Source organism: Danio rerio, chromosome 1 (genome assembly GCF_049306965.1).
Source record: "Danio rerio strain Tuebingen ecotype United States chromosome 1, GRCz12tu, whole genome shotgun sequence".
Classification (NCBI taxonomy): Eukaryota; Metazoa; Chordata; class Actinopteri; order Cypriniformes; family Danionidae; genus Danio; species Danio rerio.
This window is the reverse complement of record NC_133176.1, coordinates 35,504,808-35,529,656: the sequence shown is the minus strand read 5'-3', so window position 1 is coordinate 35,529,656 and position 24,849 is coordinate 35,504,808. Positions and strand designations below refer to the sequence as shown.

Genomic DNA, 24,849 nt, shown 5'->3' with positions numbered 1-24,849 from the left:
CCAAAAAGCCTGAATATTTTCTGACCACTGACATTTGCATTCAGCATTTAAATCACATGCCAAAATTCATTCATCTCACTGTCTACACCTGCCTCTCTCCCTGCCTCTTTCTCCTTCTCTTTCACTTGCCCTCTCATCTTCTCTTCTCCTTTCCTTAAAATTGACACTTCACTTCCTGCATGAGCGAGCGTGGCTGCCTGTGGGGAATTCACATTTCCAATTTCATGCCACGATGAGACACAGCGGTCACTATGGAGCTGGGGCTAAACACTGCTCTGCAGGAGCACACTGGGAGAGAGATGTGAACATTACACATTATGCTGATCTAGGAGCCGTCTTTACTCCAATGGTCACATTTTCAGAGCAGCATGAATGGCCCCTAACCACCACCTTGGGAAACATGTACACACTTCCTTCCGAAGGAAAGATTCTGAAGACGTCAGTTAGAGATTTTCGCATTTAAATGCTTGTTAATCCAGGGATTTAGTATCAGGAGGAAACGATAAGATTGAGGCGCGTTTCCGTTGGTTTGTGTGTGTGTAAATTGTTAATATATGTGTGTTTGTGTTGGGGTGGGGGACGGAGGTTACCTTGGGGCGATGTTTCTGAATGAGAATGAGAGTGGGAAACACATTTATCTGGGAGGGCAGTAAAAATGCACACCTTTTAAAGACGGCTCGAGCTCGGGTGGTGCGTTTGTCGGAAACTATGAATAATGGGAGAGGCACAGGGGCAGTTAGAGGCGGCAGAGGAGGCGGTTTTATGGAGCTCAGAGTGGCCAGAGCCCTGCTGAGATCGCCTGGAGCTTGTGTGTTCGAACACACGAAACGCTGTCTCAGAGTCGCCCGTGCAGCTGAGAGAATTCTGCTTTGCCTGCTGCTGTTTCCCATCCGTGTAAATACCAACCCATCATGCACAGCACATTACAGAACCCATTTACTAAAGCACTGGCATTTCATGCACTGTGATTGAACATTTATTTACTGGCGTTACAGTCTGAAGTAAGTACAGAACTGTTTTACTGCTTGTTTGATATTTATTTAAATACTTGGATTATCATTAATGTATAATAATAATAATAATAATAATAATAATTATTATTATTATTATTATTATTATTATTATTATTATTATTATTATTATTATTATTATTATTATTATTAAACACAAAATTGCATGTATGAAGTGAATAAACTGCCAAACAAGTAAATCAAGTTAATTTAGTTTTTTTTGCTCATCAGCATTAATGAACTGAGTTGTGCAAAAATAATGAATCAATATTGTTTCCTGTAAAGCTGCTTCATAGTTAAAATTGATTTTCTTTTAACGGCTAACTTTATTATGTCTGGGGCCAAACTGAAACACTTAAAACTATTGCATGTTTTCCCTGATTTATTGCAGTAAATATTATTTTTTTTAAATAATCTGTTCACATAAAGTGCTATTGTGATGTTCGTCTGTCAACCTATCTATCTATTTATTTATCCAAATATCAAGCAAATTTAAAATATAAGGCATAAAGAGAGCTGAGTCAAAATAATAAACAAACAAAATAACCATAAGTGATTTTACATTTTTGTTATACTGTATATATTTGTGTTTTTGTAATACATATTTTTTTAATTTTTTAGATTTTCTCTGCCACACTTTATTTTGATGTAAAGTTCACACAATTAATAAACCAATAACAAACTATCAACTAAGATTAGTTAAACTGCTACTTAGCTTCTTATTAATAGTTAGTAAAGTATATGTGTTATGGTTAGGGAGTTACAGTAAATAAGATCAGACTTTGTAAGTTTGTAAGTTCACTTACAGGCATGTTTTGTATGTGGCTGTGTCTTATTTGTAAGTGCAGGACCATATATGAGGGCTTAAAACTGCAATTAACTAAAACCTCACCACAGACTACACATTGCTGACTTGGATTTTATGCAACTCCAATTCATATTTGCATTTCTTACTTGACATTTTCTCACTCTCTAGCGTAGGCCTAATACTCTTCATCAGTATATCTCTGCTGGATTTTTCTGTTTCCTCCTGCGCCTCTTCAACTCGTTTGTTATCCTCCAAGTCCAGATATATTCAAGGCCGCTGCACTTCTCCATAGAAAAGGCCGATGTAAATGTTTCATCCTGTCACTTGACTTCTTTAAAGTGCCAGTTTTTAACCAGGAGCCCATTTTGATGAATATAGCGAAAAAACAAACAAACAAATGTACCATTACTAAGCGCCTAATAGGAAAATGCGGGGCCATTGTGACGCAAACGTGAAGCCACGAGATGAGTAGGAATACATAGGTTGTAAATTTGAATTTGTAATGTGATTTTTTTCTCTATGTGCGAATTTCTTTTCTCTTAAAATATGACGTGTGAAGTTTATTCAAGATAAATGCATAAAAATAAAAAAAAGATAAAAAATTTCTGCTATTATAAACATTCTCTCGCGCACCCCTAGTGGTCAGACTGCTCACCCCTAGGGGTGCACACACCCCATTTTAGGAACCGCTAATCTAAATCAGTACCATTTTTTTCTTGTCTTTATCACCGACACTCTATCGTGAACATTAACAGAATTATTACCGGTTTTTCCAACTGCTTTCACACGTTTTCAAAACAGTAACCCCTTTTTTTAAAACTCAACACACAATTTCCAAAACTGCAGACACAAAATGTAAAAATGCCTCACACTTCCTTCAAAATGTAACACTGTATTCAAAATGAATGAATGGCAAACACTTCTTTCATAATATAACACTTTTGGATATAGCATGTCAACACTGTTGTTCTAAATCTAAAGCTCTTTGCTCTTTATAGGCTTAAATCTACAATTCAATACAGTGTTCAAAAGTGAGAGTAATCTGCTGAGAGTGGGAACAGGTACACTGTAAACACCAATGCAATGAAGAAACAGAAAATATTTATTAGGCCAAATATTTTCAGTGTATATAGCATGCAAAAAAGATAAACATACTGTATGTAAAATGTAAAAAAAAAAAACAAACAAACAAACAAACAAATAAATAAATAAATAAATAAATAAATAAATAAATAAATAAATAAATAAATAAATAAATAAATAAATAAATAAATAAATAAATAAATAAATAAATAAATAAAGCAAAAGTATTTTCTTTAGAAAAAAGTAAAGATCACAATTGTGTGTGAGGGCTCTTGGGGGGGGAGCATCCATTTCCTGGAGAAGTGCCATGCGGGCATAGGGTTGGCCATCAAACACTTTACAGCACTAGGCTCAATAGAATTCCTCTATTGTTTTTTTTTTTTTTTTTTTTTTAATAGGATTTTTGAATTTAGTATTTAGAAAAGGTGAATATGCGTTAGGTATAAAACCACAGCTTGTGGATGGGTGACAAAACAGTTTTTATGGGACCAGAACAGACCAGTTTCCCATCACCTTTGGCCTATGCTAGAGTAAAAAATGCTTTAGCACTTTAGTAGATGTTTAGTAGTAGTTGATTATGCAGCATCATGTGTGATAGATGTGATTTATGATGCAGTCTACTGATAACTCCTCACTCAATCCTCTGCAGGTAATGCATTCTCGTGCGGTGCTGATGTCAATGGAAGAAAATGACCCTCTTCCCATACTATAATTGATCAGATATTATTCATACATTATATGACAAGTAGATTCATTGGCCTCTTTATAGACTTCATTTTCATTCAGCCTCACCCTTAAACCTCTAACGCTGTAAACAATGGCCTGCTCTGAGAAACGCCACATTCACAAGCCCGGTCTCATTTATCAGTCTCCCGAACACAGCACTCAATGGCTCATTCTCTTTGTGGAACGGCCCTTTATGATGCATTGCATGTTGGTGGAAAAAGCACAGCATAGATCTAAGCTATAAATCACTTAAAGTATTCCAATCCAGAAATGCTGGGTTTAAATCGCTTTCACCTTTCTAAAGCCACCTTTTGGCTTGTGCCAAACCCACTCCGCTTTTGTCCGTGAGGCACCTGTAATCTCCATGAAAGCGCTCGCTCCCAGTGTCTTTATTGTACCCCAGCGCCAGTTAGTTTTCCGCCCCATTTCAGACTCAAATCAAGCATTCCCTTCCACCATACAAAATAAAGGTTATTTAAGAGCTGCAGACATGGAGATTGAGCTGAGAAGAAGCCTTGGGTGAGTTCCAGTTCAGCTAAGTTGCATTGCCCTTGAATGGATGACGCAAACCCAGAAACGGTTATGCAACTTTTCTACTTATACGCTAAAAAATAAGACCTGTTTCTTTTAAATAAAATATCAAATCTTCTTTTGTAAAAAAGAGACTGATCCGAGTGCGCTTGGATGCTTCAGATGTTTAAAGAGATAGTTCACCCAAAGCTGAAAACTCTGTCATCATTTACTCCCGCTTCACTTGTCATACATCCTTTTGAATTTCTTTTTTCTGTTGAGCACGAAATAAGTTATTTTGAAAAAATGTTGTAAACATGTTACCAGCGACATTCATAGTATTTGTTCTTCTATGTTCAACAGAAAAAGAAAACTGATAAGTTTGGAACCACTTGAGGGTGAGCAAATAGTGAGTACATTTTCATATTTGGGAAAACAATTCCCTATATATATATATATATATATATATATATATATATATATATATATATATATATATATATATATATATATATATACAGTTGAAGTCAGAATTACTAGCCCCCCTTTGAATTTTTTTTTTTTTTTGAATATTTCCTAAATAATGATAAACAGAGCAAGAAAATTTTCACAGTATGTCTGTGTTTTTAAGTTTTTAATTAAAAAAAAAACATTTTAGGGACAAAACTATTAGCCCCTTTAAGCTAGTTTTTTTCGATAGTCTACAGAACAAACCATTGTTATATATTATAATAATTTGCTTAATTACCCTAACCTGCCTAGTTAATCTTATTAACCTAGTTAAGCCTTTAAATGTCACTTAAAGCTGTATAGAAGTGTCTTGAAAAAGATCTAATGAAATATTATTTATTGTCATCATGGAAAAGATAAAATACATCAGTTATTAGAAATAAGTTATTCAAACTATTATGTTCAGAAATGTATTGAAAGAAAATCTTCTCTCAATTAAACAGAAATTGGGGGAAAAACAGGGTGGCATATAATTCAGGGGGGGTAATAATTCTGACTTCAACTGTATATATATAATTCTCATTATTTTTAATACATCTATAGTTATGCGGTGGCACAGAGTTAGACCTCGTTCTTGACTTTGCACAGAAACTTTAATGCGTGCGGCATGACATCACTTTTGTTGCAGAGACGATATTGGTTGAATGCGGCCACAGTAGAACACAGAAACAGCTTGAACATTGCCATAGCAAACTGTGAGATCTGTAAACTTGGGATTTCCTGCCGAGTATTTTAAGTTAAGGTGCTAATTGTGTTTGTATGAGGGTTTTTTAATATTTACTGTTGCACTAAAGTCCAAAAGTGAGGAATTTATGTTATTTATTTGCTTGAATGTTCAAGCTACCTCTGTTTGTTAACAGAGTTGTTGAATGTTAAAATAATGTGAATGAAACAAAAAATAAGGAACATCCTGGATCTGTTTCTTCGCATTTTTTTTGTATTTTTTTCTTCTATAATGTATTATAGAAGTATCTGATCGGGTTTCAGTATCAGTAGATACTCAAGATCAAATGACTCTGATTTAGACTCGAGGACAAAAAAAAAAACTAATCGGGACATCCCTACCATTAACTTTAAACCTGCTTTAAGTTGGTCAATACTTTTGCTGTTTAAACAATGTGGTGCAAAACACAAAATTATACCTGGGTCTGAAACTAGCAAAAAAAAAACACTTACATTGCATCTGGCACCACATTGTATGTGTATAAGATCAAATTAGTAAGGACAAAAATAACAAAAACATCCTACAAACTAAATATAAATATGCAAAAACGTAAACTTACTATTAAGCTACCATTGCTAAACTATTATCATTATCACTGTTAAAGTAAACTTCAAAATTAATTAAACTTGAAAATTTGTGCAACATTTCGATCGGTGTATGTTGCATCATATTATAACAATTCACACATATTTCTATTAAGCTTATGAACCGATAATGACTGATTAGAAGCCTTTAGATTATACTCAATGACTTACTGTGTGCAAACACTCTGTTTCACTGAATTCATGAAATTCCTACATTTTTTTCATATTAAACAATACATGTTTTCAACTAAATCTGAAGAGCACCCATTGACTGAAATCTATGAGTGTTGGTTTAAGTTGAAGGTTAACAACTTTATTAATCCCACCAGGGGCAATTAGATTAGGGTAGAAGCATTTCATAATACAACAAACACATAAAGAGACAGATCACTTACAAACAGTATAAAAAACACAATCCAGCATGCTTCATAATAACTTCATAAATAGTACAAAAATTTTAATGTAAAACTTAAATGTAATGTTGTAAAGTCTTATTGCCTCAGGAACAAAGGTAAATTCCTATCTGTTAGAAGAGCATTTGATGCTTCCTAACCTTCTTCCAGAGGGCAACAGAACAAAACAAGGCTTCAGAGGATGGGAGTCATCTCCTATCACGGTTAATGTCATTTTTGTCATAAAGACCATATGCTGGCAATATGCAAATATATCACATTGATGTTACGATATGATCTATGTGCATAGACAATAAATTTGAAACTGGCATAATTAATTGCTCATTGGCAATTCAAAATCAATTATTTATTTTAGAAGCCAATAAATGTATTTGCCGTATACTTTGATCAATAAAACTTTGTAAACCTTTTTACATTTACAGACAGCTACATTACACACTACATAAAAGATAATATTCAAAAAAAGCATAATTGTGCACTTGTGAGAATTCCACCCATGTCTGTCGCTAACATTCAGACAAATTACAGTTGCTTTAAGGAGGTTCCAGGCTTGTTTAATCTACCACTGAGACACTTGTTTCGCCAGCCTCAGCAAATTATGTAGAGTAACTGTAATTGAAATCTTGCCTGTGTCGTGAAAATTGCTTGCACTCTCGGTTTTGCAATTGCACCGGTGCTGCAGCACTAATACTTGAACCGGCGATTAAACTGAAGGCTAAGAGAATTGTCAAGGTGTGCTAATTATTTTGCTGCCATTTGAATATCAAATGCCTAAAGGCCACTTGCTCCTGAAGCATGAAACTATTCAAGAGCAGATCTTAGATTCGAGGGCGGCTTGTGTACTTTAACATCTGCAGTGTTGTACGAAACTGAGGTATTGATGTATTTTGTTCTATCACCCTAATCGCTTTGAAGAGTGCTTCAGAGAAGAGCTTTCCAAGTGCTGTCTGAGTAGTTATTATGATACAAAAAGAGCCGACGAGAGGGGGCCGCTCGGTTAAATGTTAATTTGAAGCCAGCAGTCTAAATAAAAACCATCAAGTTAGCTACACAATTTGGAACAAAGGAACATATAAGAAAGTATCAATAATTGTTTGTTTACATGCGCTGATGCTAATGCTAGTTCAAGAAAAATATCAAGAAAACAGCTGCAGTCTGCTTTGTCAGCTTTTAATCTGATATGTATGTTTTGTAAGATTTGAATAAAGCAGAATTAGTAATGTTTAGAGGACTGTGCACAACATAAGCCAGCAGAAGTTAATGGGGTCTGTAATTGTAGCACCAATGTTGTGCAAAGAACTGAGTCATATCCTCATAGATCCAGGTCAGAGACTCATAAACAAGTTTAGTTTGATCAAAGCCATAAATCTAATGGGCCATATTTTAAAGAGAGTTTGCTACCAAATATTAGCTCTAAGAGCAAGGGATTTCTAAAAAATGCTTTTGGTTACTTAATTGAAGAACTGATTGACTTATGTGTTTACAATGATGGTCAAAGGTCAGCATTAGAATGACTATGTAGGCTAATAACTGACTTGACTGGCTTTTTGCATAACATTTGTGGATTCCTTAACATTCATAATTGCAATACTCAAAAGGGTATGGCTTAAAAATTTGTTTCTGCTTTAAAGCAAAGTGCAATACAGCTATAAATGTATTTGTTTCTTTTTTTTCATTTTCTGGAATGGGTTCTTTTTTTTCAGAGCCAGCGATCAATACTCACTGTTATATACTTTCAGTAGAGGACATTCACCCACACCTACAAAGGCATTCAGTGAGCCAATATATCACTACCAAAAACATATTTAAAACAACACAGATGACATTAAAAACTATAATGACACTTAAAAATCTTATTTACTTTTTTAAACTAATTTACTCTTTTATATATTTTACAGTTTTTTATATATATTTAACAGTTTATTTTAAATTGATAAAGAGCCCCTGGTATGCATTAAAAAATGTCATATTTTGGTTTTGGGGGTCTCCAACAAAAGGCTGATATGCACGCAAGGTCAAAAAGCACTTTCATTGTCTAATAATCTGCATTTATTTTTACCTAATTATCCCAACTACTCCCAAATGACCCAGTCTATTGTGATTGCTCGACTGCGTTCAGTGTGAGACAGAGAGAAATGCCCACCACAGCTTATCAACAATTTTGAAGTACTCAGAGTCCAAAGTGTATGTGTGAGCACAATGCAGGAATGCTTTAAAGCAATGCAGTTCAACACCAGCATATTGCTCTATTCATAACCATAACACACATTCAGTATTAATCCACACAGCAGTAAAAGCTGAACTATTTTGAAACCTGATTGCCGCATGTGTGTAGGAACAGCTGCCGGTGGTCATAGCAACAACAAACGGCAGTGGATTGCGAGCTTACAAATGCATTTCAATCAGTAAACAAAGCAGCACGCATTGCGTTTTAAACAGGGTTTTAGATGCAATATGAGAATATAAAGAGTTAACCAGATACAGTACAAGCTGCATGGAGTGCTTACAAGTAACAAAACACAATTTGCAAGCTTGAAAAAACAAAGGGGCAACCATTTTAATCACATTTAAATTACTTACACTTGTTAAATGGATGAAGGAACTGTTCCATAAAATGTGTACTGTAAAGTTTCTGTCAAGCTCTGATAAAGTCCCATACATCAATAGTCTTTTCTGATCCTTTCTTTAACAAACAGCTGACAAATTCTTCATTGTAAGCGTGTAGATTGAGGAAGCACTCGTCAGAAAAATTACAGGAACACAGCACAAGGCTGGGGCTATAATGCTGAGGTAATATTTAACCACTGACTCTTCACAGCCTTATCTTTGGGTAGGGAAAATAACATTAACTTTCCCTCACACTTAAGAGCACAGCGTCTATGTGACTTGATTCAACCGGGATCTGCTACAGTGTTTGTTTTCCTTTTTTTCTTTCTATAGTGTTTGTGGGTGGAGCCAGGGGTTTCAATTCTCTATCAATTCAATTCTGGGTCTGCGCGTGTAACAATTGGACGGGGCTTAAGTTCCATATCGACGTTACACCGACACGGCTAAATACTGGTTACCCCAGTTTTTATTCATTTGAACCACTCTGAGTTGACTCTTTTTTAGATGAATCAATAGTTTTAAACATGGCAAACTTTCAGATTTAAGCCTTAGCTGAATATTTCACTTTACTTTGAGCTGTGTTACACACTGCATGGGAGGTCATTTTCAAAAAGGAGCTCTTTAATGTGTAGATGTGAGAATAACATAAATCTGTCTGAATGACATTTCATCATATTTTGACTTTGATTTTATTTTTTCTCATAAGTTATTCCTGTAATTTCATTTCTATGTTCATTAAACTAAATGCATTATTAGTGAAAAGCGGGTTTTTAAAAGCACATTGTCCTAAAACTCTCTAACTGAGCCTGCACAATGGGCAAAAACAGTTTAAAAGGGATTGTCCTCGTTTAAAGCCAATGGAGGAAACTCTCTAGAGGATGCAGTAAAAATCCATGAACCAGTTGGCCAAATGTTTTCATGGATCGCAGAAGAGAGGTCAAAACCCTGGCTGTTCCAGTGAACTTACCCCGAGGGTGATATGAAAACACGTGCTGCACTCTTTCCAACCATATGCACACATACATCAATGCATTAAAGATCTCAAATCCTTAAAGCCTCTCCTCAAGCCATGAAAAGTCTGCTTATGCGCTTAACCGTGACATGCACAATCATGAACTGTTTTGAAATATTTCAAAACGTCCAGATGTACATTCAATAACACTTTCTGCGTGCCATTGTGCGGACTGCGAGAGCTGGTTGATATGTAAAGGAATGCATGCGCAGAGCATTGAAAGGAAAGCAGCCCTCGTCTTGAACAATACATCAAAGGGAGCTTTACATAATACCACAGTGAAATGTGTGGAAAATCTGCATTGGCAACATGTCAGCTCTATTCCCCCTGTGCTACTGGCATATTATTGTTATTTAATGACTAGGCTGCTAGAGCATGTTAATGTCCTCATTAGGAAAAGTGGGTTGAGTTCTTTACTGAAATTAGCATTCTGCCTTCAAGTGAAATGAGGAAAAGAAGAAGAAGAAGAAAAAAGTACACCGGCTGTATAATATAATCAAAACACATAGCCTTTCAACTCCATTTGTATCAGTCTCATTACAGATGTGACCTCTAGCTTTGCTAGTGAATCATAATCTCATTTCTGTATGACAACCAGCTAGCACGGATATAATAGTCCAAGGCGATGGCTGACAAATACAGTAGCTTTTAAAATGATGTATGATGTCATTACGGGAGGTGCACAGGCATACCAATGTTTTACAGTGACAGATCTGTGTTGCCTTTTATGTCAAGCTGCTGTGAAATGCTGTGTAATTTTGACAGAAATTACCTTTGCACACTGTTTATGGCTCTGACACCATCCAAGGGATCCATTACTCTGTGGACAGAAGAGACAGATGGAATTGCGTGTCAGAATGCTGTAATCACCAGTCACATCAGACAGGCTCATTTGAATCCTGCTATTTTAATGTGCCCCTGCTGAGCGGAGAGCCTTTAGAAAGGAAATTTCCTATTATGAACGCATTACTCTTATTTAAAAACACCGCCCTGACTACAGCACAGTAAAATTGCTCATAAGCCAAAACAGTCGGTCCACATCCCCTCCCTTATTAAGAAGACCAGCCAGAGCACCTGAGCACAGAAACACCAGTAATCACTCATCAGCACCTGGAATCACAGCACTTGTTTGCATAGCAGATCTCGGAATGTTCCCTAGCGTGTCAGGAGTTGTCAAAGGGTTTCGCTTATCTGAATAACGCTGGTTGTTTTAAGCTTAAATGCAGCGTGTTTGATTGGCAGACCACAGGATTACGCCCCTGGCCAGTCTTGTCAGCTTCAGAATAATCGGTGCTGAATAGCACAATAACAAAAAAGGATAAAACCTTTATGATGCACTGTGTATTTTATTGCACATGGTGGGGACTCTGAAGTAACCACAATATTATCCCTGCCAGATTTTGTGACTATGCCACTATGGGGAATAGAGCAACAAAAAAATCCATTTCGGCCTGTGGTAGGATCAATGGATCAAGCCGGCAGCATGAGCACGGCTAGTTCACATGCACATAAGGCATGTGCTCACATCCAAACTAAACACACACATTCTCATTAGGTATAAAGGGCATAATTGAACAATTATTGGACCAATGTAGGAGTGTACACAATATTTATTTTTTTAATCTGTTTTATTTAGGTTGGCTCCATATGACTTTGATTGTTTTAAAGTTTTCTCCTTTCATAATTTTACTATTCATGGCATTTTTATTTAATTACATAAATTAAATGTATTATTTTAAAGTCTGTGTGAACTGGAAGTTGCTGAGACTTTTATTTTAGTATGAAATGAAATATAAAGAAGGGGGTTGGGCTTTATTTTTGTGCACATTTCCTCATAGCAAACTAGCGGTAAGATGGGCGTGGTTAAGAATATTGTGGCTGAATCCATCATACAGACAAAAAAAAAGACCACCACTCCAAATGTGGAAGCAAAATATCAGATTTTATCAAAGATTACCAAAACAAACGTTTATTTTTGCATTAGATTAACTTGAACAGAGTATCTAAAGTAGAAGTAAAAAAAACACTGTAAGTTTGGATTTCAAATACAAAATAGGGTTGGGTGATGTTCATCATATGATGTCTAATGTAAAACATTCCGATGGACAATGGTGAATTATTTATTGATGAATAATTAATTAATTTATAAACGAATTATTTATTTGTAGCCTACCGTTTTAACTACCTGACCCGCAGGGTCTTTGTTTTACCCATAACTAAATCATAAATAAATAAAAATAAGTTACAAACAAATTACCATCTGTCAATCACTTTTTGTGAAGGACTGTGGCACAAATAGGCAGAATGATCATTTAACAACTATAGTGAGACGTTATCCAGCATTACATTCTTGATAAACTGTCTGACGTGCACTGATCTCTGTGCTGACTGCTGGACCTCAGACACTGCAGTGCATGACAGAGTGTTTGTGTGTGTGTATGTGTGTGTGTTGTCAGTGATGTGTGTTATCAGCGATATAATGTGGACGGAGGGCTTTTAAGAAATGCTAGATAAAACGCCAGTGTGGATGTGGATCATTTTCGTTCTAAAATACCATTTTACAACTAAGACGTATTAGTGTAAAGGGGCCTAAGTGTGTATTTTTCGCGGGCGGGTTGCTGCTGCGACGGGGCGGGCTGGAGAATGTCGGCTCAGCATCATGATGGCTATAGGCCATTGGCGATGGACGATGGTATTGTCTATTGACCCAAAATACAAAATACAATTATATAGAAATCGAATCATTGTATTAAAAACTAAACGCATGCTATTCTCAAAAAAAAAATACATACAATTCATCCAATATCTTACGTTTCTCTTTTTTTTTTCTTTTTGGTAAGGTGCAAAGTTATTAAAATGTGTTTTAAAGGTACTAACAAAAAGCCAATAAGCAAGCTAATAAACACCTTGTTAAAAATACTACAGCTTCACCCAATTTTTTATATAAATTGAATAAAAATATTTTATTTAAATGTTAAAATATATCTCCAAGTACTATTGAATACTATTAAATAGTCTCCAAACTATTGTTTACCATGCAAATGCATTTGTTATAAGTGAAGACTGATGATCGACAGACCAAACAATGCCAGTCAAACAGGATATTGAGACAGCTGAAAGATTTGTGTATTTCCACATTACAATCTGCACTGCGCTGACAGATCAGACAGTCTCTGAACCACATCAAATGCTCTCTAATTTCCCATAATCATTAATCATCAGTGATAGCACCATGTTATGCCTCGCCACAGCATAACTTGACATTCAGCTCGGCCCTTTCAAATTAACCCATGACCCCGGTCTCCATTTGATACTAGAGGAAGGGGGATAATTGCCAAATGGTTTCCCCCTCTCGGGAAACAGAGTAAGTGGGCTTTAGGGATGTGGACACGAAGACAATGATCGGCAGATATGAAAAGCATTCATTCTGGTTTAGTCCCTGCTTGGACAGCAGAATGAAGGCAGCGGTTCAGCAACACTCGCTGCTGTTTGAGCTCTGGAACGCTTTGAACGCTTTGTGAATTCGGTGCTGAGACAATGAGGAGCTTCTAGAGGCCAGTGTCTAATTTGATAGCATCTCCAGATGGACAGTTTGCAGTAGAATAAAGCATTTGATAACAGAGACTGATGTGCATCGCATCCTTCTGCACTGATGTCTGGCCCCGATAGCAACAACACTGTCAATGTGATGAGCAGGCAGGCCATCTAAAGATGGGAGATGATTTCATTTCAATGGATATATAGATCCGAGTGATTTTTTAATTGGACTTCAAAGGTCAGTCTAAATATAGGCATTGGTTCATTATGTTAGCTCATGTAGACTAATTATATTATATTAGTATAGATTAATATAGACTATGCGTGAAACTATAGTAAACGGAAAAACTGCACTGCAAAAAAAATAAAAAATACTTATTAAATTTCAGTGAATCAGTGAAAAAAATAAACTATTAATTATTATTTAATTATCATTAATAATTCATTTGACACTGAATAATGTTTGTCACAATCATTTTTTTATGATATTTTGAACAAAATTGTTGCAATGTTATAAAATGTCTTATCATTTACAGTAAAGGTTTGCAAAGAATTTGACTATCTTGCTTTCTATTTCTGGGTTAGATGTCGCTACAGACTCGTGATAAGTATCAGGAAGGACATGAGGATGAATATAATCACAGTAACAAGGGAGTTTGTTGACAGCAGACAAAAAGTGCAGACACACGCACAAAAGATCCCCCTACACATGCCTATGCGAAGATACAAACACACAAGAGCACACACACACAGAGGAAGTCTCTAAAACACACTCTCCTCTTCTACATCCCCCACCCCGTACCCTCCCACGGCCTGTCATAACCAACATAAACAGAGAAGCAAGAAACTTTAAACTTCTAATGAAAACCCCGACCGCAGTGTTGAGACTGAGGCTGGCATAGATTTGTACAGTTGTGCCTGCAGTTTTCAATTCTGTGCATGTGTTTGTTTATAGACTGGGCTTCTCTGAGTGAAGGGTAAGGGATTCAAATGGTGAGTGAGGTTTTTGTTCATTAATTAGGGTAGAACTCTGCAAATAACCATCAATTAAGCAAACAAAAGAGAAGGTGTAGAAAAATGTTTCTTAAAGACATAAATGGTAGATGTCTTTATTTACTGTAGCGATGAGACAAGTCACCGAAAATTCATTTTGTAGAATTATTATTATTATTATTATTATTATTATTATTATTATTATTATTATGTAATCTACAAAAAAGATTTTTCAATGACTTTGTCTCATTTTTAAATAAAATACAACTGTTTGTATTTAGGAAATACCATCATATATCATATCAGATATTATTATTATTATTATTATTATTATTATTATTGCTGTTGTTATTGGTTGTTTTCATTAGTGGTATTATAATCATTATATATACTCAAAATTCTGTACTTCACAGCCAATAAATAAATGTCACTTTATTATTTTGAGATATAGCCCAGTTGTCCAGAAGTAAAATAATAAAGACACTAATATCAATAACACATCACTAATATAACTCAATAAATCAATCAACAACAAAAAAAATATTAATTAACATGTTTATCCGTAATTAGTAATAAAGTATATCATCTGATTTATACGAAAGATAAGTCATTTATAGACTCACAAATGACTGTTAATTTAAGTATGACACTCAATAAGATTTTCTAGACAACTTTTTCCTTCCTCACCTGGAAATGTCTTGGCGAGAGAGCGATGCGCGTGCTGTGGAGGCTCAGGCACCTGGCGGCGCACCTCGTCCGGAAAATACTGCCAAGAGCTGAAGACGAGTCCTGTCTCCTCATAACCACCAGCCCGCCGTTTAATAACAGAATAATCCCAATGCACAAACCGGTGAGCCCGTCGCGCATCTTGAAGAACAGTAAGTGCTCTGTTTGACCGTCTGCTGAAGAGCGTAAAAGTAAAAGTGGATGAGCAGCAGCAGGCGCTTGATGCAAATAATGAAAGTTCAATGAGCGCGTGTGGGCAGGGCCAGCGCACAGACTCGCTCTGCAATTGGACAGAGAAAACGCCGTGAGACATGCGGGGATCAGGTGCACCGACCGCACACAGCAGCTGTTCGCTGGAGAAGATACTGTAAATGCCCTCAGTGGATTGCTCACTTCATCACTGAATGAAGCCAATATTGAAGTGATGCTGTTAACAAATAATATCATTATTCTATTATATAATAGTCATTTTATTTTATTTATATATTCTTTTTAAATATGAATTGCCCATTAAATAATCCAAATTATAGGTTTACTAAATTAAAGACCTTTGACACTGCCACATATATATATATATATATATATATATATATATATATATATATATATATATATATATATATATATATATATATATATATATATATATATATATATATATTTATTTATTTATTTTATTTTATTTTATTTTTTTTTGCTTAGGAACAGTTGGCCCAGCAGAGTCTTAGATTCTTTGACTTACTTTCCCACCCAAAGTACTGGGCTAATTTTTACCAGGGCTTTTAACATCTCCGTCAAATGCCATTCAAGACACGCATTTTCCACTCTGTCTCATTTGTGTTGTTGAAATGCAGCTGTGCACGTGTGTGTCCCATAGAAACCCCACAGCATTGTGAGCCAAACCCTCAGCCTATGAGGGGGGAGCAGGAAGCATCCAGGGAACCCCACAACTATTAAAAGGTTTCACTGGTAGCTGAGAACAACAACACTTTTATAAGTGGAGCGTTTAAAACGACCACTAACATGTACCACAAGGTATCTCTAAACATTCTGGCACTAGGCCCTCGCCCAAGGAATGGAGAAAATATGACGTGTTGGAAATACTGAACAAAATGATGTGCTTTTTTTCACTCTGTCATGCGAGCTGCTGTAATGAACTAGGCTTCACAAGGGAGATCCCAGGGTGTTAACGAGACGCCCGTCCTCCTCCCTACTGGCTTTTATGAAGTAGCGAAGCTTCCTGGTGTTGTGGCAGCTGTGCTGTCAGCATTTTGAAGGACTGTTTTTTTTTTTTTTTTTACAGGTGAATCAGTGCCTTCCATCAGCATGTTAAGCTAAACATAAAGTTGGTGGTACAGTAGGTTAATTATCAACAATTGGCTACTGATATCATGCTGAGTCCCAATCAGCTCTCCAGCTTCATATTGTGAATTAGTCCACAAAGCAACCCAGACAGCGTCTGACTTCAAGACAGATCTATTTTCAGTTTGTTTTCAAACAGTCACATCCGTTTTATCCCTTTAATACAGATTCAGACCATACTCACAGATCACAGAGCTGTGCTTGACACAAACAGTCGCAAAGTGGATCCGGGACGTAAATGGCTAGATAGCAAAAATCCTCTTGTCTAGATCTGGGCCAGGTAGTTTGGAAGTTCTGGGCCAGATGATTTTGGTATCTGTGAAACGTACGTCATGAACACATCTACCGTATTTGATGTTTGTGTTTACATCTGGAAGAGATCTGTTACCATGAGCTCACTTGCAAAACATAATTTCCAATTTCAGACATTAAATAGATATTTAGAATATATCTTTAAGTTGTTTGAATTTTTTAAAAAAGACCTTTTTAAAACACTTATCAGATATTTGAGAGCAGCAGATGTTCCAGAACAAGCAATCTTAAAATACATCTTGCAGGCACTTATGTGTGGTTTGCATGAATTTGGTTCATTTGGGTTTGTTCTAGTTTCAGTTTTAGACATCGCATCCATAAACCTCTCTCAGGCTGCTAGCTGGAACACAACATTAAAATTATCATCATTAGTAGAATTCAGTAAATTTTGGGTTACCTACGCTTATTTTATTATTTATAAAGTTGACTGTTGGGTTTTACAGTGTATGGATGGTTCATGCCAAATATTAAAAACAGTTATATGACTTTTACATGCTAAACTGTTATGTCACATTTCCAAGCCCTTAATGCTTTATGTTTACATATTGAATCATAGTCATTGGTCCTTATGTAATGGACATTTAAATGTAGTTCTTAAGTCAAATTAAATCATAATACACACTCTTCAAAATATAGGTACCATGATGAACCAAAAATGCTAAAAAACTTTTCCTAAGCAATTTTAAAAAATTTCACATTCAAATTACAGCATTGTTATTGTCAATGGATCTGTAAAAACAACTAATGTTCCATACATTCCAGGCCAGTAGATGGCAATGTCTTCATAAGCATAAATAGTCTAATCTGCGTTGCCAGATAATAATTATCATATTTGTACGATAATTTCGACCTCTGTACGATCAATTATGAAAAAAGTCCTACAATGTCTGATAATTTCAGAATTTTATGGCATTTAAAAATGTATTTAATTGTGATTTTTTAATAGCTGCATCTTTTGTCTAGTGTCTGTGAGGAAAACGTGGAGTTATGCAAATTTTCTATCTCATCTTACGTTACATCTTCTCAGCCAATCAATGTGGAGAATTGCTCTCTCCGCTAAGCCATGCTATTAGGTCAGCAGTTTTCAGGTTGAGGTTGATCGTCTAAGTAATAAAGTGGAAAAAAAATGTGCTGAAAAGAAAGGTGAGAAGGACTGGGGAGTTTTCCCTTGATGTTCTCGTTTTTCGCCATTCAAATTTCTCAAATGTTTTTAACAAAGTTAATCTCATCAAAACAAAGCCACAAAATCGCTTTATTACAGATACTCTGGATGGGCTCAAGCACACCTCTGAGTGTGTTAAAAATTCAGCAGGGTCCACTGCTTTCAAGGCAACCAGCACTATGTTGTGGTCCATGATGGCATGCGATTTGTACCGCAAAATGAATCCCCCAACATCTGGCAACACGCAGGTATCCAATGACAGTGACTCGGAGGTGGAGTTCGAACCTACCACTAAGGTATGCCTAGTTGTTTTTTTTTTTAAATATTGTGGTAATTTGCACATTGTGTCAAAATGCTATTTGTCTAGATAATATCTTTATACTTTCTGTTTGACTCGTGTATGATAATTTTCTTCAAAATACGATAATTTTGAGATGCTAGTACGATACTTTGGCATTTCCAGTCTGGCAACACTGCCTCCAATGTAGTTTAGACTGTAAAATTAATTTGCATGTGCATGACATTTCACAAAATCATGTTTTTATAGTTTATGTGGAAAAGAAAGTAGACGTAAAATGTTTGCTTAGCATTATTTTCAGGTTCACAAAATTATATTATCATATTAATATATAGTTGAAGTCAGAAAATCGGTTATTAGAAATAAGTTATTAAAACTATTATGTTAAGAAATGTGTTTAAAATATCTTCTCTCCATTAAACAGAAATTGGGGAAAAAAATAACAGAGGGGCTAATAATATAGTGTGTGTGTGTGTGGGGGGGTAATAATTCGGGGGTGGGGGTGGGGGGGGGGGGGGCTAATAATTATGACTTCAACTGTTCATGTACATTTAAGCCTATAGCAAAATAAATAAGTAAATAAAACGAGTTGAAAGTGGTGAATACTGAATTGGCTCATGCAATTGTTTTTTTTTTTTTTTTTTTTCTTTTCAGAGCTTCTGTTAAAGGACAATTATGGGCATTTTATGGGCATTAATACTCTCTGGTTGCTGTGGGATTTGAATATGAAGAGAACATTCCTGTTCACTGGAAAAATGTTGCTATTGAGATGACTTGGTGACGGCTGGATGAACATTGCAGGGTCTTCACAGAAAGAGTGGGTTATATATACTACATTTCCCTACTTTTAATTATTGTTTTCCACATACAGTATTGAATTTTTTATTTGCCCACTATATAGTAAGGACTTATGCCTATTACAGCCCATGACACATTTCTATGCTATATTCTCTCAGTGTAAGAAATGTTTTATTTGGCCATGTTGGTGATCCTGGTGGTCAAACCACACATTATAGCATTTTAGGAGGTGAAGTGTCACTCACTTCTCCTAAAAAATGCCTTTACGCATCAAGTCCACATTACTCACACATAAAAATGGTAGTCTGTGACGTGTTTGTGGTTTTCTTACAGCTGTGAGTTTCAGTGTCTGCATGTATACAAGTGTGTGCAGCATTGGTGGTTGGTGTGTGTAAAACAATGATGGTGTGGGGTCCTCATCCCCCCCCCCCCCACCCCCCCCATTGAATGGTATTTCCCATACTTCTTTTCTGCTTCCAGGGAAATGCCTTGGCTGTTGGGGAGCCCAGCTCGTAAATATGTAGTTCAGGGAGATCCTCATTTATTTGGGCTTAGTAGGGGAGAATGAGGTAGGTTGATTCTGTCATTTCCCTCTTTTTCTCAACATTAGGAAACAACCTGCTAATACGCCTAAATGCATTTAACTGTGTTATTTTGGGGAAATGAATGAACACATGTGGATGGTCAGACTACTAATGAGTCACATTTACCAAAGGGAAACAATCTGTTTGAAATTAGCAAATACTGATTGTCCAGAGTTCATTTAAATTAACAGTGTTTTCATGCATATGAATAAAAGTACAGTTCATAAACTGATAAGGTAGATGATAGTCAACATAAAAAAGGGACCCCAATGATTAATCCAAAGTCAGAATAGATTCAAGTAGGTAGGAAGAAATTTTATCATACCTACTCTGATTTATTATAATTTTTTTTTTTTTTTAATTCTGATCAAGTATAAATGGAATCTTGGCCGTGGCACAAAGAAACTCATTTGTGTTCAATTTTGAGGCCTGTCAGCTCAGAATGGGTTATTAGGCCTGACGGAGGATCCCGCTGGCTGTATTTTTAAGAACTCTGCTGACATCTGGTGGGCATTAATGCAATTACAGAACCTTCTTGGAAACCAGTTACTGTTGTCAAAGAAAAAAAACTGTCTCTAACGAAAGCAGTCACTAATGGATGCCATATTAACTGTAATGTATAAGGCTTTCTTTATTCATATCATGTCTGTGCTGTCAGATCATTGACACAAAGAAGTCTGGATTTCATTTAGAATGAAAGCACACATTAAAGCGTTTAAAATCATTGCAACAACTGGAAGATCTACATTTTGAATATGTGAAACAACAGCTCATTTTTCTTTATAAACATACAGCTTCACTTTGCCAAATCTATGTTTATATTGCAAGTTTAAAGACTTCAACCTCATACTGTTCCTTTGTTGTACAAGAGTTTGAAAAATTTGGAAATTAGTAAGTACATACTACTTAAACAATATAGTACTACACAGAAAAAAAAACTATTATTTTTACAGTGGGACATTGAAAATAGTGTGCGTGTGCATGTTGATGTCAAATTAAATATGTGTTGTTGGACAAAATAGAATAGAAAAAAATCATCAATTGTTTTGCCATGCTTAACATATTTCCTCAAGGATATTATTATTGTTTATATGTAACTGTAAATTCATTTAAAACATAAAACGTGCATTACTTTCTGCTGAAAATATTAACAATGTACTGACTATATACACACACACACACACATATATATATATATATATATATATATATAATTTTATATTTATATATGTTTTACATGTAATATACTGCAGCAGTGAGGAAGATGGATCAACATTAACTCATGACGTTTAAAGATTGTTCAGTTAAATATTCAGTTATTAAATCAAATTTGTACGGCTCATTTGGTATTAAAAACATGGACATGTCCACATTTAACATACTGAGCTTAAACATCTCACACTTTTACAGTAGATTTACTTTACAAAGTGACAGTCATGACCCTAAACATGATTTTCATTGACAATGATATACTTAAAATTTAGCATTTTTAACTTACATTTCATGTCATGATTGCCATCTGATGTGAATTGTCAGCTGGACACTCACTTAAACTTGATCAGGCATCACCAAACTTGTTCCTGGAGGTTCGGTGTCCTGCAGATTTTATCTTTAACCTTACTCAAACACACCTGAACAAGCTAATCAAGGTCTTACTAGGTATACTTGAAACACCCAGGCAAGTGTACTGTGGCAAGTTGGAGCTAAACCCTGCAGGGCATCGAACCTCCATGAATGAGATTGGTGACCCCTAAAGTAGATCATTTGAATCGGTGAGTCATTTTCTGATGAACAAATGCAATGAGATCTTTCAGGTTCACAAATGAACTGTTCAGAGTGATTTGTGAATCATTTTAATTTGTGGGTTGTTGACTCATGACCAGATGTGATCAGACCTACAGTTTGTAAATTCTCAATAGCAGGTTGTTTCAAGGTTAGTTTGATAACCTCTGAGCAGGCCCGGATTGGCTAATCGGGAGGACCGGGAGAATTCCCGGTGGGCCGGTCCGTTTTTTGGCCGCGAGGGCCGGTGTCCCTAGCTCCAGAATCTGCTGCTCTCAGCAATCACACTTTTTAAATTTATTTATTTACTTGACCACAGACTTTTTATTCATTATTATACCGCAACTCTTCTCTTTTGATCTATTTTAATGATGATTTTAATGATGATGCACGTTAGGTTAAGACGCTGTGGACCCGGGTTCGATCCTCGTTAGAGTAATTTAGTGTTTTCAATTTTATTGATAAGACATATAATACTGTTAGGATTGTTGAACATTTGAAGTTCTAAAGCAGCTGTTTTCTCAAAAAAAAAAAAAAAGACGTGATAGTGTCATTAGAAACTGATTTGGAAATATTTATTTATTTACTTATTTTAATATAGTCAGTCGTGAACTGAGGTGGGCCGGTCTGAGGCTTGAAACTCCAGAGCTGAAAAGGTGTCCCACTCCGGCCCTGCCTCTGAGCTATACTATGAGTTTGTGTTTCTTACAGTATTTCTTAACATATGTTGTATAACGTTCTCAATAAAACACTAATGTAAAATAATGTTCATTTGTCCTGTTATTCATTCATTCATTCATACATTCATTCATTTATTTTCTTTTCAGCTTAGTCCCTTTGTTATTCAGGGGTCTTCACAGCGGAATGAACTGCCAACTTATCCAGCATATGTTTTAAGCAGCGGATTTAATGTTTTTACGAAGTGGATGCCCTTTCAGCTGCAACCCATCATTGGGAAACACCCATACACTCTCAATTACACACATACACTGCAGCCAATTTAGCTTACCCAATTTACCTAGCGCATATCTTTTTGGACTGTGGGGGAATCCGGAGCACCCGGAGGAAACCCACACACACACAAACACACACCCACACACACACAGGGAGAACATGCAAACTCCACACAGAAATACCAGTTGACTCAGCCAAGGCTTGAACCCGCAACCTTCTTGCTGTGCGGTGACAGTGCTACCCACTGCGCCACCATCCTGTTAATTATTTATTTTATTAATCTTGCAAAGTGGATCTGCATACATATTTTTTTATTATTTAAATTTTGTTACAGTACACTTTCAAAACACTGTATTGCTTAAAGAATTTTATTATAGAAATAAAATTATAGAAATGTTTTTATTTCACTTTATAATAATATTAACTCATTCATTCATTTTCCTTCAGCTTAGTCCCTTATTTATACAAGGCTGCCACAGCAGAATTAACCGCCAACTATTCCGGCATATGTTTTACGCAGCAGATGCTCTTCCCTTCTGCAACACAGTACTGGGAAACAGCCATACACTCTTGCATTCATACACACACATATTTTGTTTTATTTTGACTAATCGTCCATTTAATGGATAGTTCATCCAAAAAATGAAAGTTGTCATTGTCTACTCGCCCTTCGCTTGTTCCAAAGCAGTTTTGTTGTTCTGTTGAACACAAAACAAGAAATTTTGAAGAAAGCTAAAAACTTGTAACCATTGACCTCCATAGTATGAAAAATAAATATTCTGTCTTCATTACTCAGTGGTTACAGGTTTACAACATTTTTCAATTAATCATCTTTTGCATTCAACAAAATAAAAAGTGAATATACAGTATATACTGTGAGATTAATGCCAGTGGTTGAACTAGGTATAGCTGTCCAAGGTTTAAAATACTTTTTCACCCGGCCCTCTTGCCAGATTGATGACACTAACACGAGCGAGTGTGCCTGACTATCGAGTACTCCATAACTACATGCAACAATATGCAACAAAAGCAGTACTTTCTATGTTAAAAAAAAAGTTTTTTTCCATACCTGACATTTGTATTTTAGAAACTCACAGCTCAGGTACTGATTATTGTTAAATCATTGTTAAATATTACCATAGTTTGAATTTCCTTGAATACTATGACAAGCATATTTAAAAATGAAAGTCAGAACTCTGCATATATTTGTAAATAATGTTAAAGAGGTTTAACAATTAGATTATAAACCTTACCATTTTGTTAGAGTGCAGTGCACTATGTTGTGCTTCTGAATGGCTGGTATTTAAATGTTTCTGTTGTGCTGCATCTGCCGCAGACGGTCAAATTGCTTGTCACTGGAAACTTAGTTGTTGTTTTTTTAGGACGCGGTGTTATGCTGTTCTACTGATGTTGAAGTTTGTAACATTTATATTATTTGCTCATTAAAACACCTAATGTGTATTTTTAACTCTGAATCTGCATCTCATTTTGAAGGCCGGCTGCTGCTGTCCTTTAGAGTATGCATTTTTGAAGCAGCCGCATACATTGGAGGCAATCTATCATGGCAATCCAGGGTGATGAAATATAATTGGGTAAACTGGCAGTGGGCGGGTTATAAAGACCAAACAGAGACATACATTCAAACACGAAATGCACATTTTCAAAAGAGAACAACCATTGTTTTTTTTTTTTTTCAAATTGACAAACATGTTTTTTAAGCCTGTTTCTTAAACATCTGCAAACATGGTATATTGATGCTTTGAGTAAAATAAAAAAAAAAACATACATACAGCCCCTTTAACTTACCATATGATAAACTCTGACCTTAAATCTGTTTACTCCAGTAATGTCAGTTCCAAAACCGTTCCATCCATAATTAACTCATGTTAACTGAAAACACAAAAGCTCTCAGATTTAAACTAAATATCTTAGTTTGTGTTCTGAAGATGAACGAAGGTTGGTTTGGAATGACATGAGATTGAGTAATTAATAACATTATTTTAATTTTTTAATTTTTGGTCCATATTTTAAATTTATGTCCAAAGAGGTCATGTTTTGATACTCTATTGGTCTCACGCAGTCAAGTGATGCGATTTTGCTGGTCAGAGTTTACCAAGCTTGAACTTTGCAACGCAGCATACAGAGAAACTTGTCGCACAAGCTTGCGTTTCCGGTCTGACACATTAATGTGCGTATAAATGGAAGTCTGCGGGAAGAAAAATTCAGTGTGTCCGCAGCTTTATCTAGAAAGTCTGACAAGCCCAATTAGCTGGTTCAGGTGTGTTTAATTAGGACAGAAGATAAACTCTGCAGGACTGCTCAGATTATTGTTTTTTTAAGATTCCAACAGTGTA

General features: G+C 35.7%; 2 protein-coding genes across 4 annotated transcripts in view; one reads left to right on the top strand and one right to left on the bottom strand.

The window, feature by feature from the left end:
• anos1a (anosmin 1a) overlaps positions 1 to 15,463 on the bottom strand; it is a 38,571-nt gene extending 23,108 nt beyond the window's left edge. Inside the window, 2 exon segments of one of the 2 annotated variants that reach the window (NM_131358.2) lie at positions 10,760 to 10,807; positions 15,205 to 15,463. In NM_131358.2, coding sequence (NP_571433.2) covers positions 10,760 to 10,807; positions 15,205 to 15,384 — 228 coding nt within the window. In that variant the 5' untranslated portion in view covers positions 15,385 to 15,463. 2 annotated transcript variants of the gene reach the window in all.
• The window catches only part of LOC141385860 (uncharacterized), a 741,913-nt gene that overhangs the window by 289,018 nt on the left and 428,046 nt on the right, over positions 1 to 24,849 (top strand). The gene's annotated exons all lie outside the window — the stretch shown is intronic.